This window comes from Protopterus annectens, chromosome 14.part0 (genome assembly GCF_019279795.1).
Source record: "Protopterus annectens isolate FY-2018-M chromosome 14.part0, PAN1.0, whole genome shotgun sequence".
Classification (NCBI taxonomy): domain Eukaryota; kingdom Metazoa; phylum Chordata; order Ceratodontiformes; family Protopteridae; genus Protopterus; species Protopterus annectens.
Genome location: NC_056748.1, coordinates 368,154,706 through 368,168,091, shown reverse-complemented (window position 1 = coordinate 368,168,091; position 13,386 = coordinate 368,154,706). Strand labels below are relative to the sequence as shown.

Sequence of the window (13,386 nt, the reverse complement as noted above, 5' to 3'; positions counted from 1 at the left end):
TTGGCCTGCACCTCCGAGAAGTATATCCCAAACAGCAGAGGCCCCAAGACTGATCCCTGCAGTTCATCACTTGTTATGGGTCTACTACTTGAGGTGACTTTCCCTATTTTGACTAGGTGGATTCGATCAGTGAGCCAGTTTACCACCCATCTGGTAACATATGGATTGATGCCTAGTTAAGAGAGTTTATCCATTACACCCGAGTGGGGAATAGTACAGAAGGCTTTGGTCAGGTAAAGATAGGCGGTGTGCACCATCTTTCCCTTGTCTATAGCCTTGGTGACTGTCTCAAAGAAGTCGACCAAATTTAACAGGCATGACCTCCCCTTGACAAAAACAAACTGTGTGGGATCAAGTGTCTGGAAGTTGCCAATGTCCTTGTTAATGAGGTCCATGACAATGGGTACCTGTTATTTAATTGACCGTTGCGAATGTTGAATATTGGAAGTTCGAACGAGGAAGTTCGAAAAATAGAAATGTCGAAGCCACGGAAATTCAAATTTTTTCCCAGGAAAAGAATTCGGTTGGCTGTTTCTGCGGCTTCGACATTTTCTGTACTGTGGTGCGAAAGTTATGGATCGGGTTAAAGTAAGTGTGCGAGTATGACGGACGTTGGGGTTAGGGTGCGGGTAAGGTAAGTGTGCGATAGTGACAGACTTTAGGGTTAGGGTGCGGGTAAGGTAAGTGTGCAATAGTGACGGACCTTAGGGTTAGGGTTAAGGTTAGTGCATAGATAATTGTGTATGTAAGGTGTAGTGTAGGTTTATTAGGTTTTTGGTGTACCTGTGTTGTGTGTGTGTGTTTTTCGGAAAAGCAAATTTTTTCCCTGGGAAAAAATTTGCTGTTCTGAGGTTTCAATGTTTTCATATTTCGAACTTCCAAGTTCGAACATATGGTGTTCGAAATTTTGGAAGTTCGATTATATGACATGGACCCATGATAATCCGCTCCATGGCCTTGCAGATCAGGCTAGTTAGACTGATGGGTCTATAATTTCCTGGATTAGTGGACGCTTCACCTTTGTGAAAAGGGATAACAGTAACTGTCCTCCACTCAGCTGGGATGAAGCTGGTACTCAGACATTTTTGAATAGATAGCTGACCGTGACCTTCTCCTTATCCAGCCTGGTGAGAGGGACATGTGTGTGTCTCAATGGAATCACCTATGACCAATATGTTTAGTTTTGTGTTTTGCCTTAAGGGCTTGACAGATGAAACACTGGTATGTGAACTATTGTGTGTGTTGTGTTCTGCAGAGGAAGTATTATGCACAGCGTGCTTCTGTTTGTTTTTGGGAGGTCTCTGGAGAGGACTTCCACATATGCAGATATATGTGATGTGGATTGGGTGGAATAGGAGGTGAGGTGTGCATGCTGATGACCCACTCATTGTCGTATGTACTGACTGGAGTGTGAGAGAGAATGGATTCAAGGCTTTTAATATAGCTGCATCTCTCGCTTGTTGAGTTTGTATGGCCGAGGAGTAGAGGGTTGTTGGTGAATATGAGGTTCATAGGTGTGTACTAGGCTAATGGCCCTGGAGCCTTTACAAGCCTAGCCCATAAGATTACCCTGGCATTGTGCCACCTGACCTTAGTTCTCGTGCCTCTGTCAAGTAAAGCCACTGGTGTGATCCCTGGGGTGAACTTTCTATTTCCCATCCACTCATCAAGATTTTTCTTGAAGAGGGCCAGTGAGGTGCTCTGCTTGACATGTATGTGAAGTCTATTCCATAGCATGGGCATTTTCTGGGTTATTAACCTGTCCCTCCAGCATGTTTTGTTGATTGTGGTAATGAGGTTAAGGTCTCTGGAGCGTGTGGTGTGGAGGGATTGGGATTTCTTTAGATGTAGCATTTCTAACAGAGTTGGGTCAGACATGGATTTGTAAATCAAGCCTCTAAGGCGATATGAGACTGAGAATAGTTGGATTTTTTTTTAAGTCTGTCCATATAGGACAAATGTTTAAGGCCTAGGATCCTCTTTGCGAGGTACTTTTGTGGCCACTCCAGTTGTTGCAGGTGTTTAGTGAGGTACATGCCAAATGGGGCATTGTACTCAATGACTGGCATAATGAGGGAAGAGTAGAGGGAGACAATTACCTCTTTCTTCCTGGATGCAAAACCCTTAGTAATGAAATGTGCCACATAGAAGGACCTTCTGACCACAGTGGTAATGTGATGGCCAAAAGAGAGGTTGCTGTCAACCTGTGTTCCTAAATCTCTTATAACTCCTTTTGTGTTCAGTGGACTACCATCGATGAGGTAATTCATGGGAACTGAGTTTTTCCCACAGGGACACTGTCTCAGGATGCCCATGTCAATCAAGCTGGCTGGAGAAATTGTGGGAAATGGCACATCCATAGTGTTAGGTAAATTTATACGGTTAGGAAGAGAGGTCGCATTTAGGAATGGGTAGTGGGTGTGAGGTGTGTTGGTACCTCTGAATCTAGGCTTACTGTTCTGACAGTAGAGCCGAGTTGTGGAAACCGAGAGTCACTCATGTATAAGTGAGGCACTGTTGCATCCTGCTGTGATGGCAAAGGCTGTTTAGTAATTTTCTTCTTTTTGTGTCTAGAACAGGGAAGAACTGAGGAGCCCCTAAGTTGTTAAATGCCTAAGCCAAAAAAATGCCTGATTCCTGGGGAACCCTATCAGCTACAATTGGTAAAACAAGTAGCAACATTTTTCCACCAAAAAACACAGTAAAGAGCACTTTGAACACTTACCTCAGCATCAAAAATTAAAGTAACTTTTACCAGATAAAAAGCTGTTTTAACTTCATTTAAATAACGGTTTCTCAAAAAAGTAAAAAGCAATGTTCCTATCTGAAAGCTACTAAAAGTTACATAACAGTCAATACAAGCACTTTTTCTAACCTAAAATTAATACGTTCACAGAAAAAAAAAACGAGTTTCTGTCATAAAAAGTAGATGCAGAAGTTTTTTCCCCCCTTGAAGGGCACTTATCTACAAACAATGGAAAGCTCTAGCAAACTGTCAATCCTCAGAAGTCCACAGGAGGAGTGCTCTTCAGTGGCAGAAGAGCTCTTGACGGGCTTGGCACCCAAACTTGTCTTTTTAGCCTGCTCAGCTCAAGCTGACTAACTCTGTGTCTCATTATGCAGGGCACTAAAATTGCTAAGCATTTTCTACTTCAATAATAGTGCATTTATTCATTTTTTCAGCTCAAGGCATACCTCTCAAATGTACATTATTGAGCAAACTTTTGTGTTCCTTGCTGTTTCACGTTGAAAGGATCTGTCACTTTCAGTGTTAAGAATTTTTTTTAACTAATGCCCATGAAAAGTATATTAGTCAAACTATTTTATCCAGATAACTTTTTATAAGTGAAAAGTAATGCATCATAACCATCTTGTAAGCTTCCTAGTTAACATTTGTAGTAAGTAGTTAGTACATCTTCCACATCTTGCCCATTTGTTCCACATTATGAGCTGCAAATGGAAGTTTGAGAACCATGTCTCAAGGAATTTTCCAGTTAGAGTGACAATATTTGCCATTATTAGAGCTTTACTGCAAAGGTCTTTGACTGGAAGAACAGTAGGATTCCCCTAGTGGACAAAGAGTATGCATGCAGACAAGCATAGGTTCTACATTACACAACTGGAAAGAGTTGTACTTCTTGTTACCGATTGTGATATACTGATGGGTTGAGGGGTCTCTATACCAAGTGGCACATTTATGTAGCAGAACTGTTGCATTGGAGACTGTTCAAACATTACAGTGTACAAGTAACTCAGAAACAATGGAAACAAACTGCAATGAGCTGCTGACAATGAAGAATTGATCACAGGGGACCACTGAGCACCAACAGTTACGAAAAAGTCAATAAAACCAACTGTTGAAATGCATGCTAATACAAAAACCTATTATTCTAGCAACTTTCAAAGATTGTATGAGCACTATTTAAATAATGTCCCTATTTTTGGGCCTTTCCCTATCCTTTATTTTAAACGTTGTCCAGATTTGTGTGCTAAGATGTTCAGAGGCATGTGACTCTTGATACAGACTAGCTTAAATGTTTTTACTGTCTTACTTTTTCAGAGTTGTGTTCTCATTGTAACACAGGTTATGAAATGAGTTTTTGGAGAAGCCCGAGTCACTGGGGCTGGTTGAGGAATGTGAATCCTAAAGCTCACTGTTTAGCTGAGGCAAGTAGTAGTAGTTCATAACTGAATACCCTGTCAGAGGTCAGAATAATTTACTTCAGTAAGTTAACCAACAGTAATAATAGGTTTTTGTATTAGCATGCATTTTTGAAGGATATGAATTCTGAAACTAAAATGCCTGTCATTATTTAGTGACTTCAGTCCTCAGTGATTTATCAGAAACTACACATTTTATGAGAAACAGGGCAAAATCTGAACATTCTATGACAATCTGGACAGTTGAGAGGTATGGTCCAAGACTATTCTAAAAAGTTCACAGGAGATTGTATTCGAACAGAAAGGACAATGAAATAGACTTTTCAGTCAAAACAAATGCATGCAATGAATACACTACTAGGTCTTGCATACAGCACATGCCTCTAAAGTGACATTTAACTTTCAGCAATTCTAAAGTGGGAACTGCTACCCTGGATGTTATGTTTGCAGTTACTTCAGAAACATTAATGTTTACGTTTTTCTACTTTACAAAATCAAGATTAAAAGACACTGTAGATAAAACAGCTCATACAAAAATGCCTTTGTACTAAGAAAAATGTGGAAGTGGGACTTTGAAACAAGTAATTATTAGCCTAGTCTTTTTTTAAAACACTTCTCGGTGTTATTAAAATGATGCTTACCTCTTAGGGCTGATGGTAGGATCCAAAACAGCAAGTCTCCAAAGGACAACTATTTCATCACACATGCTAGCACAAGCATGAGCAGCCACCTCAGACTGGCCATTACTGCGCCCAGTGTGACCACTAGCACTGCTATGAGAAGCAGATGTTCGGACACTGTACCACCAACCAGTTAGCTACAAGAAACAAACAAAATGCCTAGGATATAAAAATGGTACACACATGTACAACAGCTTAATGCAACAAAATATAGCAGTCAAGACAGGCAAGCTTCTGCAGATGTAATACCCACCAGACTATGACAGCAAAAACTGAAGTAGGCACCCACCATAGCAAGAGATATGAGAGTACAGCTAGCTGCTGGAACCATCAGAAATTAAAATTCATCTGTTAGGACTACTTAAAACAAAGTTTTCCAACTCTGCTTACCCTTCCTGCACTTTCCTATAATGCAATGCTTACCCCGCCTCTCATGTTCAGATGCAAATGAAAGAAATAAGCAAAGAAACAAATGAAGGGTAATTAGCATATTATTTCATTCAGAAAGAACTCTAAATACAGATGCAGCATCATGGCAAATATCTATAGCTTCTACACAGATATTGCACAGTTATAGCTGGAGGAACCATCAGAGCGGTGTCCCCAGTTCAGGCTTTCAGTGCAGCTGCCTTAAAGGAACACAACATTTTTTCTACTGCGTTCCCAAAAGAAGAGCTCCACCCAAGGGCTACATTCAACTTGTAACGCTTTGCAAATGTGTTCAAAAGACCAAATAAATGCTGCAAATATATCAACTAGAGAAGTACGAGGAGGAAGTAAATGACAATACAGCTTTGGCAGAGTGTGTTTTACAGGAATTTGCACGGTCCTGCATCTTTAAAATACAAAGTGACCAGATAGCTGTTCAGAAAGTTATTTAATCAATTTGGCTTTGCATTCTTTTGAGCTTTTGAGAAAAAAAGTAAAATTTTTATTATGGGTTTTTGCCCTTTCTGTATAGCACCTGAATTGCATATGCATATCCATACAACAGATAAGATTTTTTTGACAATGTTGTAATAAAGGAAAGTTTACCCATGGTCACCTTAGGAATAAGAAAAAAAACTGAACAGAAGGAAACACTTTCCTTGTGAATCAGGTCAGGTGGACAGTGCTTGGAAATTAAAAAAAAATCTTTCTACCAGAAAAAAGTATAGTTGTGCAAGTAAACTTACTGTAACAGTAGATTTTTGAACAATCACTGCTGCAGTAGCCTAAGTTATATGGGTTATATCCTGTGTAGGATAGAACAGCTAGCCAGCTTCCAAAGCTTCTAGCACCTCCCATGCACCCAAACCAATAGACATCCCGAACTGAGCTGACTAAAAGGCAGGTCTTGGTGCAAAGCACTTCAGAGCTTTCATGCCAGCTAAGAGAAGGAGGCTAAGTCCCGAGAGGTCATTGCTAGGAAAAGCAAAAACACATGTCCACATCCTAGCATAAAAAACACACCAAAAATAAGGAGAATGGAAGGAGGCAGCAGCTACAGTAGAAATGCCCATTCAAACATCTACTGCTGTAGTTGGTTTACTTACACAACTGTACTACGTACCTCATACTGATAACTACTACAGTAGCCTAAGCTGTATGAGTAGATTACCATACCTTAGAAAAACTGTGATATGGAAGGGACAGGGTGGAGAAGTCCCTGCAGAATGGTCCTAGGAAAGCCTGATCTAGACCCAGGAAAGGAATCTAGTTTGAAGTATTTCGTAAAAGTACACACAAAGGACCAAGTTCTTGCTTCTACAATACTTCTGGGGTACAACCCTTTCCAAAAAGCCATAGATGAAGCCAAGACTTTGGTACAGTGTGGCTTGACCCTGCATGGAATTTTGTTGTGGTGGGAATAACAAAAGGAAAGCTTGACACAACCATTTGGAAATATTTTGTTTTGATACAAGTTGTCCCTTCTTCCCTTTCAAAAAATGAACCGACAATTTCTGAAAGATTTTGTTCTGTCAAGATAGTACCAGAGTGTCTGTGGACATCCATAGTTTGAAGAACTGGGATCAGGAAAGAACACAGGGAGATGCATAGTTCAGCTTAAAGTAAACTTGGATACCAACTTAGGCATGAAAGAAAGATTAGTTCTCAAAGAAACCTTCTCTATGGAAAGTGAAACGAGGCTGACCAGCCATAAAAGCTTGCAACTAAGATACTCCTCTTCTTACAGATGTCAGAGTAATTAGTAAAACTATCTTCCATGTTAAGAACCTCAAGTCAGACAGATGAGCTTGTTCAAATGGAGCAAGTGTTAGCTTTTCTAGCACAAAATTAAGATCCCAAGGAGGAGCCACCAGTTTTCTTGAAGGCTTCTTCTGTAGAATTCCTTTCACAAACATTTTCACAAGAGAATGCATTGAAAGAAGTGGATCCATAGGCAGACATGCTTAAATGGCCGACAAATGAACCATGACAAAGGAGTATGACAGGTCATAAGATAGTAACTCACACAAATACTTTAAAACCAAAGAAATACTAGCCATGAATAGGTGCTGGTTATGCTGTTAGCACCAATTAGAAAAATGTTTCTATTTGCTTATATATGATTTTTTTATTAGCAGCCTTTCTTACTTCCATTAGCACCTACTGCACATCCTAAGAAAACAGGTGTCTAAAAGATATTAAGACCATATTATCCAGGCAGTTGTAGATGTTTGGGGCCAGGATGTATCAAACACTCCTGTTTGTATATGAATAAAACTAGTCTGTGAGAAAGTTTGTGGTAAGTGTTCCAGGCCAATTCCAAAAAGAGAAGCACCACTGCTGCTTGGGACAGAAGACAGACTTTGGAGAGTCCTTCTGAATCTTCAGAACTACCCTGAGTATCAGCAGAAAGGATAGAAAAGCATACAGTAACAATCTTGTTCAAGAGAAAGAAAATACATGTCTTCCAAGACTTCTTGCATGAAGTCCGGGAACAGAATTTTACCAGCTGACTGTTTATAGAGAGGATTCAAAAAGGCTTACCTGAGAACTCCCCACAGCTGTATCAAATCATAGAAGGCCCTCTGATCTAGTTTCTCTTCTTGACAGTCTGCCTTTGTCCTGCTTGGCTTTTCTGCCACAAAGTTTTACTCTGACGGAATGCAAGATTCCAACAGAGTGAGACGGTGCTGTAAAGCTACATCCCATGTTAACATAGGTGGTCTGCATATGGGTAAGATCTTGTTCTCCCTTGCTTGTTCATGTAACATACCACTGTATTACTGTCTGTAGTTACTTGAAAAGGTCTTGGGGAAGAGGACTCAGAGTTGAGAGCTTTTATAACAGCTAGCATGTCTTTTATGTTTTTCTTGTCCCAGAGACCTTGCAAGTTTATCCCCCCTGACACTGCTGCCCAAGCAAAGTGTGAAGAGTCTGTTGCAACTGATTGCTTTGGAACACAAGGGAAGAAGGGGAGGAACTGGATTCAAGGATATCTGATGCCTCCACCAACTGATGTCTATTGTTACACATCCCAGTACAGGAACCTGGAAAGATAACAGGTGTTAGTGCTGGGATCAGAGAGACTTTAGACATCACTGTATCTTTCTCATGTGGGGTTTTGCAAAAGGTGTAAGTGACAAACATCTGAGTGGAAAACCCCCGGAACAGATACAAATATAGCTTTTTTTCTCCTGCAGAAGAAAAACTCTTTCTACTGAGGAGTAGAGGAGGCACCATAGAAACATAATCTTGTGCTAGAGACACTTCTGAATATTCTCTTTGAATCCCACCCTATGTAAGGTATCTCTTTCCCAAGTCAGAGATTCCTGACACTGAAAAAGACTGTGCAAAGATAAAGTCAATTAAAGGAGTTAGACCACTTTGTGAACACTCCTGGAGCAGTGGATAACTGAAAGGGTAAGACAGCAAACTGACACTGTGCTCCAGACACAGCAAACCTTAAGCAATACCTGAAATATGGATGAATAGGAATGTAATATGCATCTCTTAAAACTGAAGCTTGCCAACAAACTCAAATAAAGACGACGAAGTAACAGATTGTGAAGTGAAAGCATTTTGAACTTCGGTACTTCCACAAACTGATTCAGAAAAAATATTCCAGCACTGGTCTCCCTGAATTTTCTTTCTTTGGCACTAAAAACATTCCTAAATAAAATACTTTTCCTAACTACTAGTAAGTAGAAACAGCTTCTATTACTCAGAGACCGCATGTGTTGCAGGACAGGAGGGGGAGAGAAGGGTTTGGTCTGGTGGATGAAAAGAAATCCCCTGATAAGGGGGAATTTCCTCCCACTAACATCTGCATCCTAGCTGGATCAGCTTCAGAATCTATTTGAAACTACCTGTTGCCAAACAGACAAATGGAAAAGCTGCTGGGGGAGGGGGGGGGGGGCTGGCAGTTCCCTTAAACAACCATTCTGCCGTATTTGAATGTCCTTTGTTCTTGGAGGAGTGTTCTGAACCTTCCTGCCACTGATTTTTAAAGGTCTTACCAGCATTTTGCTGAGACAGTTTATTTTGCTTCTTGCCAAAATTGGGCAAGGGAGTAGAAAAACCCTTTGAAAAATTAGAGAAGGATGGCTGAAAAAAATCAGACAGATTCCCCGACTCAGCTAACCTCTTCTCATTTCATTTTTTGATCATCTCTGCAGCAGAGTATCCAAAAACTAAATCTCTATCCAAAGAACAACTCAGACTTTTATTTTTGACATCTCCTGGAAGGTTCCAAGAAGGCAGCCATACAAACATCCTCTAAAAAAAGTACTAGTGGCAACAGTCCTGAAAGCAGCATCTACAGTGTCAAACTCATTTTAAACAATGGCACAAAACAAGATTTTTTTCTTACAAGAGAAAAAAACGACAGTTATGTAATTACCATAAGGATAGATCCATGTTGTCTGCTTCGGTTCTTCTTTCAACAGATGGGTTATTGGATCTGACTAGGGTTCTACTTTAGATGCCTACAGACTTTGGAACCAAGACTTAGGCTCCTCCCTTTACCCACAATCACCTGTAGTTAGCAAATTATCTCAGATCAAGTTTGTCCACACCTTATAAACTAATATATTATCATCATAAAAAATGGTATAGCAATACTTCCTGCTCCATAGTTGAAGAGTACATGACCAAGCCGCTGGAACTATTTGTGCAGTCACTCCAAAAATAAAAAAAATAATAACTGGAAGGGAGAAAGAAACAGGAGAATCGAGGAAGGATGTAAGCAGACAACATGGATCCATCATTATGGTAAGTACATAACTTTTGCATCTGATGTCATCTCTTCCATTCATTCAACAGATGGGACACAATCCCCCAGCTACTATAAATTTTGGGAGGTCTAATGGAAAGATATTTGGAGAGCGACCGAACCAAAGGAAGCTCTAGACCTGCAAGTCCAACTTGTAGTGAGACATGACGGTATGGACATACAACCACGCAGCTTCTGCACAAATGTCATCAACTGGGACTTTTGAGAAAAAGGTAGTAGAAATAGCAACTGACCTAGTAGAAGCAGCTCTAAGAGATCCAAGCAAGGATAATCCCTTCTCCTGTTAGACATAGGAGATGCATTCAAATAGTCAGAGACTCACCTTAGACACTCTTCTACCCACTTTCTCTGTGGAAAAAGAAAGAAACAACTGGTCGGATTTTCTGACATTCTCAGTACAGTGGAATTTAAACCTGAGTTGACAATGTACATCCAGAAGGTGAAATATGTATGCTTCATTACTATCAAAAATGTGGGAAGAAAACTGGGAGGTTGATTGGCTTATGAAGCATCACTTAACCAGTCTCTTTCAGGAGAGAAGATGGGTTGGTCCTCAAAATGACTATGTCCTTGTGGAAAACCAGGTAAAATGCTGTACAAGAATGGGAGTGGAGCTTAGATACTCTTCGTGCAGAACTGCTACCAAAAACAATTACTCAAGACAGGTATTTCAAAATCCACTGAAGCCACAGGTTCAAAAGGGTGTCTCTTCAAGGCCAGAACAAGGAAGGTGAAATTACAAGTGGACAGGATTTCTAAAAAAAAAAAAAGGGGGGGGGGGTGAGAGACTTCACAACAGAACAGTGCTTATTAAGAAGGCCTTACACAATTCTAATCAAGCAACAGGGGACTGATTTTCCTCCATATGAAAACTGGAAATTGCTGACAACTGAACTTTGATGTAGAGTAGTTAGAAACACTGAGAAAGAGTAGCCAATAAATCTAAGAAAACCAGAATAGGAGCTGAAAGGGATCTATATTCCTACCAGAGATCCAAACTGAAAATCTTTTCTATTTTCTTTTGCAAATCTTCTGGGTTGAAGGCTTCTGTGAGGAAGTAAGAATGTGTACAATTTGGGATAAAAACTTGGACTGTCAAACCATCATCAGAACAGGAGTCTGCAGCTGACTGCAGTTTACTTAAGGGCTTCTACCTCTCTGGGTGAAGCTTCCCAGAAGGGTGAGAGAAGATCTAGAGCCAGGTCCAGTACCCACAGAAGGTAAATCAGATGAGACCAGAATAAAGATATCATAACTGTTGAGGCTAAAACAGCGCAATGATGATCACTGTAGTCTTGTTCCCTATTCCTTTCGGAAGAAACTTTGGAATACCAGGAGTGGGCAGATACACAAAGAAGACAGGGTGGCCAAGTTTGGGTAAGTGCATCCCTTGAGGATTCCCCCTGTTGAGGGTTTGGTGTTGGCAGGGAAAGCAAAGAGGATGCAGCATGATCAGCCCCATGGCTGAAAAATCTAATCCATCACTGCTAGATTGATGGACCACTCGAGAGGAAGAAGGCTAGACCTGCTCAATCTGTCCCGCTAGTACTCTGATTTACCCCAGAATATATATTGCTATCAGAAAGTGTTGAGAAGACAATGCCCACTGCCAAACCCTCATGGACTCTCAATGCAATGGGTAAGAACATGTTCCTCCCTATTTGTTGAGGTTCCAGACTACTGACATATCGTCTGTCTGAACAAAGATCACACGCTTGGTGAGGGAATCCTGAAAGGCTTGCAATGCTAGGAGGACTGCCATTATCTCCAGAGCACTGATGTGCAGACTGGCCTCTGAGGGGACCACAAGCCCTGGACTGTCATGTCCAGAAAATGGCTCCCACCTCAGCTGAGAAACATCTGTGGTCACTGTGGTGAGGGGAGAACAAAGGATCAGCCCTGAAATACAGTCAGGGATTCTAGCCACCACTGAATATGAGCCCTCCAAACTCTCATGAAGGACACCAGAAAACTCCGCCCAGCAATCAAGGAGCCTCAGTCCTCACCACTAACACCAGAGAGGGCGTCTCATATGTGAGGAAAGGATAACATATACACACAGTAAAGTGCAATTTCCCTTAAGAGCACACAGAGATCACAGTCAGTCCAGGGCTGGTCGCTCCCTTGCTCCCCAGGTCCCCAATAAGACTCCCCACTGGCACAGATATAGGGTCCAGATCTCAGCCTAGCTGGGCAAGCTAAAATCTCCAGCACCCTCTCTGTCCAACCAGTGTTTCGTGTCCCTGAGATAAGAGTTTACACAACCACACAGACACTTCTGAGGAAGGCTGGCACAGGTTCTCCAACTGTGCCCCTTTTGCCCAGACTACATAGTAGTACCACTTGCCACCACCCAGCTAATATTTATCAGCTACTTAAAGGCCCTTAAAAGGGTATCCAATTATTACTGTCCAATATTATTATCCAATTGGTAGATGTGACTAAACAGTCTCAAGACTTATTAGCGTGGCTTGGTGCAGGACTCGTATATATATATATATATATATATATATATATATATATATATATTATACATATATATATTATACATATATATATTATACATATATATATATATATATATATATATATATACATATATACATATATATATATATATATATATATTATACATATATATATATATTATACATATATATATATATATATATATTATACATATATATATATATATATATATTATACATATATATATATATATATATGCAATGTACTCTTACAGCTTAATTTATCTCTACACAAACCAGCCACAGTTAAAAGTTTTTTAAATATTTAATAATAAATAATTAAAACCACAAGACAATACTTCCTACTACACAGTCAGTGCTAGTCAAGAGTTCAGAGATCACACAGAAATACTTAAAATAAATCAGTAGTACAGTACTGATATCACAGAAAACACTTGGTCTAATCTTTCTAGCTTCTAGCTATCCCAAAAAGAAAACACAAGTCTAAGATAACTTACATGTGAGCAAGAGGCAGTGCTGTGAGTTGGATGATCCAGACAAAAATGCTTAATGCCTTCTGATTCTCTCTGTTTAAATTGCTATTGTAGTCCTGATAAACATTACATCATCTTTTTACACTTTCCTGGTGTTTCCAGGCTACACATTAACTACATTTACATTCTTAACATCCCCTTTTGTTATCTTGCAGCTGACCAGGAACAGAGCAATAAAATAAATGTGCATGTTTAAATCTAGAAATTTAACTCTTGGTTAAAACAATAGAAAGAATTTCTTCATCTAGACTTTTCGGCATCACTGCTAATTCAAAGGGTCACCACATCCTTTACTTTGGTCA

The 13,386-nt window shown here is 40.1% G+C and overlaps 1 protein-coding gene across 4 annotated transcripts in view; it reads right to left on the bottom strand.

The window, feature by feature from the left end:
- ZSWIM8 (zinc finger SWIM-type containing 8) overlaps positions 1 to 13,386 on the bottom strand; it is a 2,719,879-nt gene that overhangs the window by 1,526,470 nt on the left and 1,180,023 nt on the right. For all 4 annotated transcript variants that reach the window (XM_044056095.1, XM_044056097.1, XM_044056096.1 and 1 more), the window contains exon 9: positions 4,803 to 4,978. In XM_044056095.1, the coding sequence (XP_043912030.1) occupies positions 4,803 to 4,978 (176 nt within the window). The remainder of the gene's footprint in view (positions 1 to 4,802; positions 4,979 to 13,386) is intronic.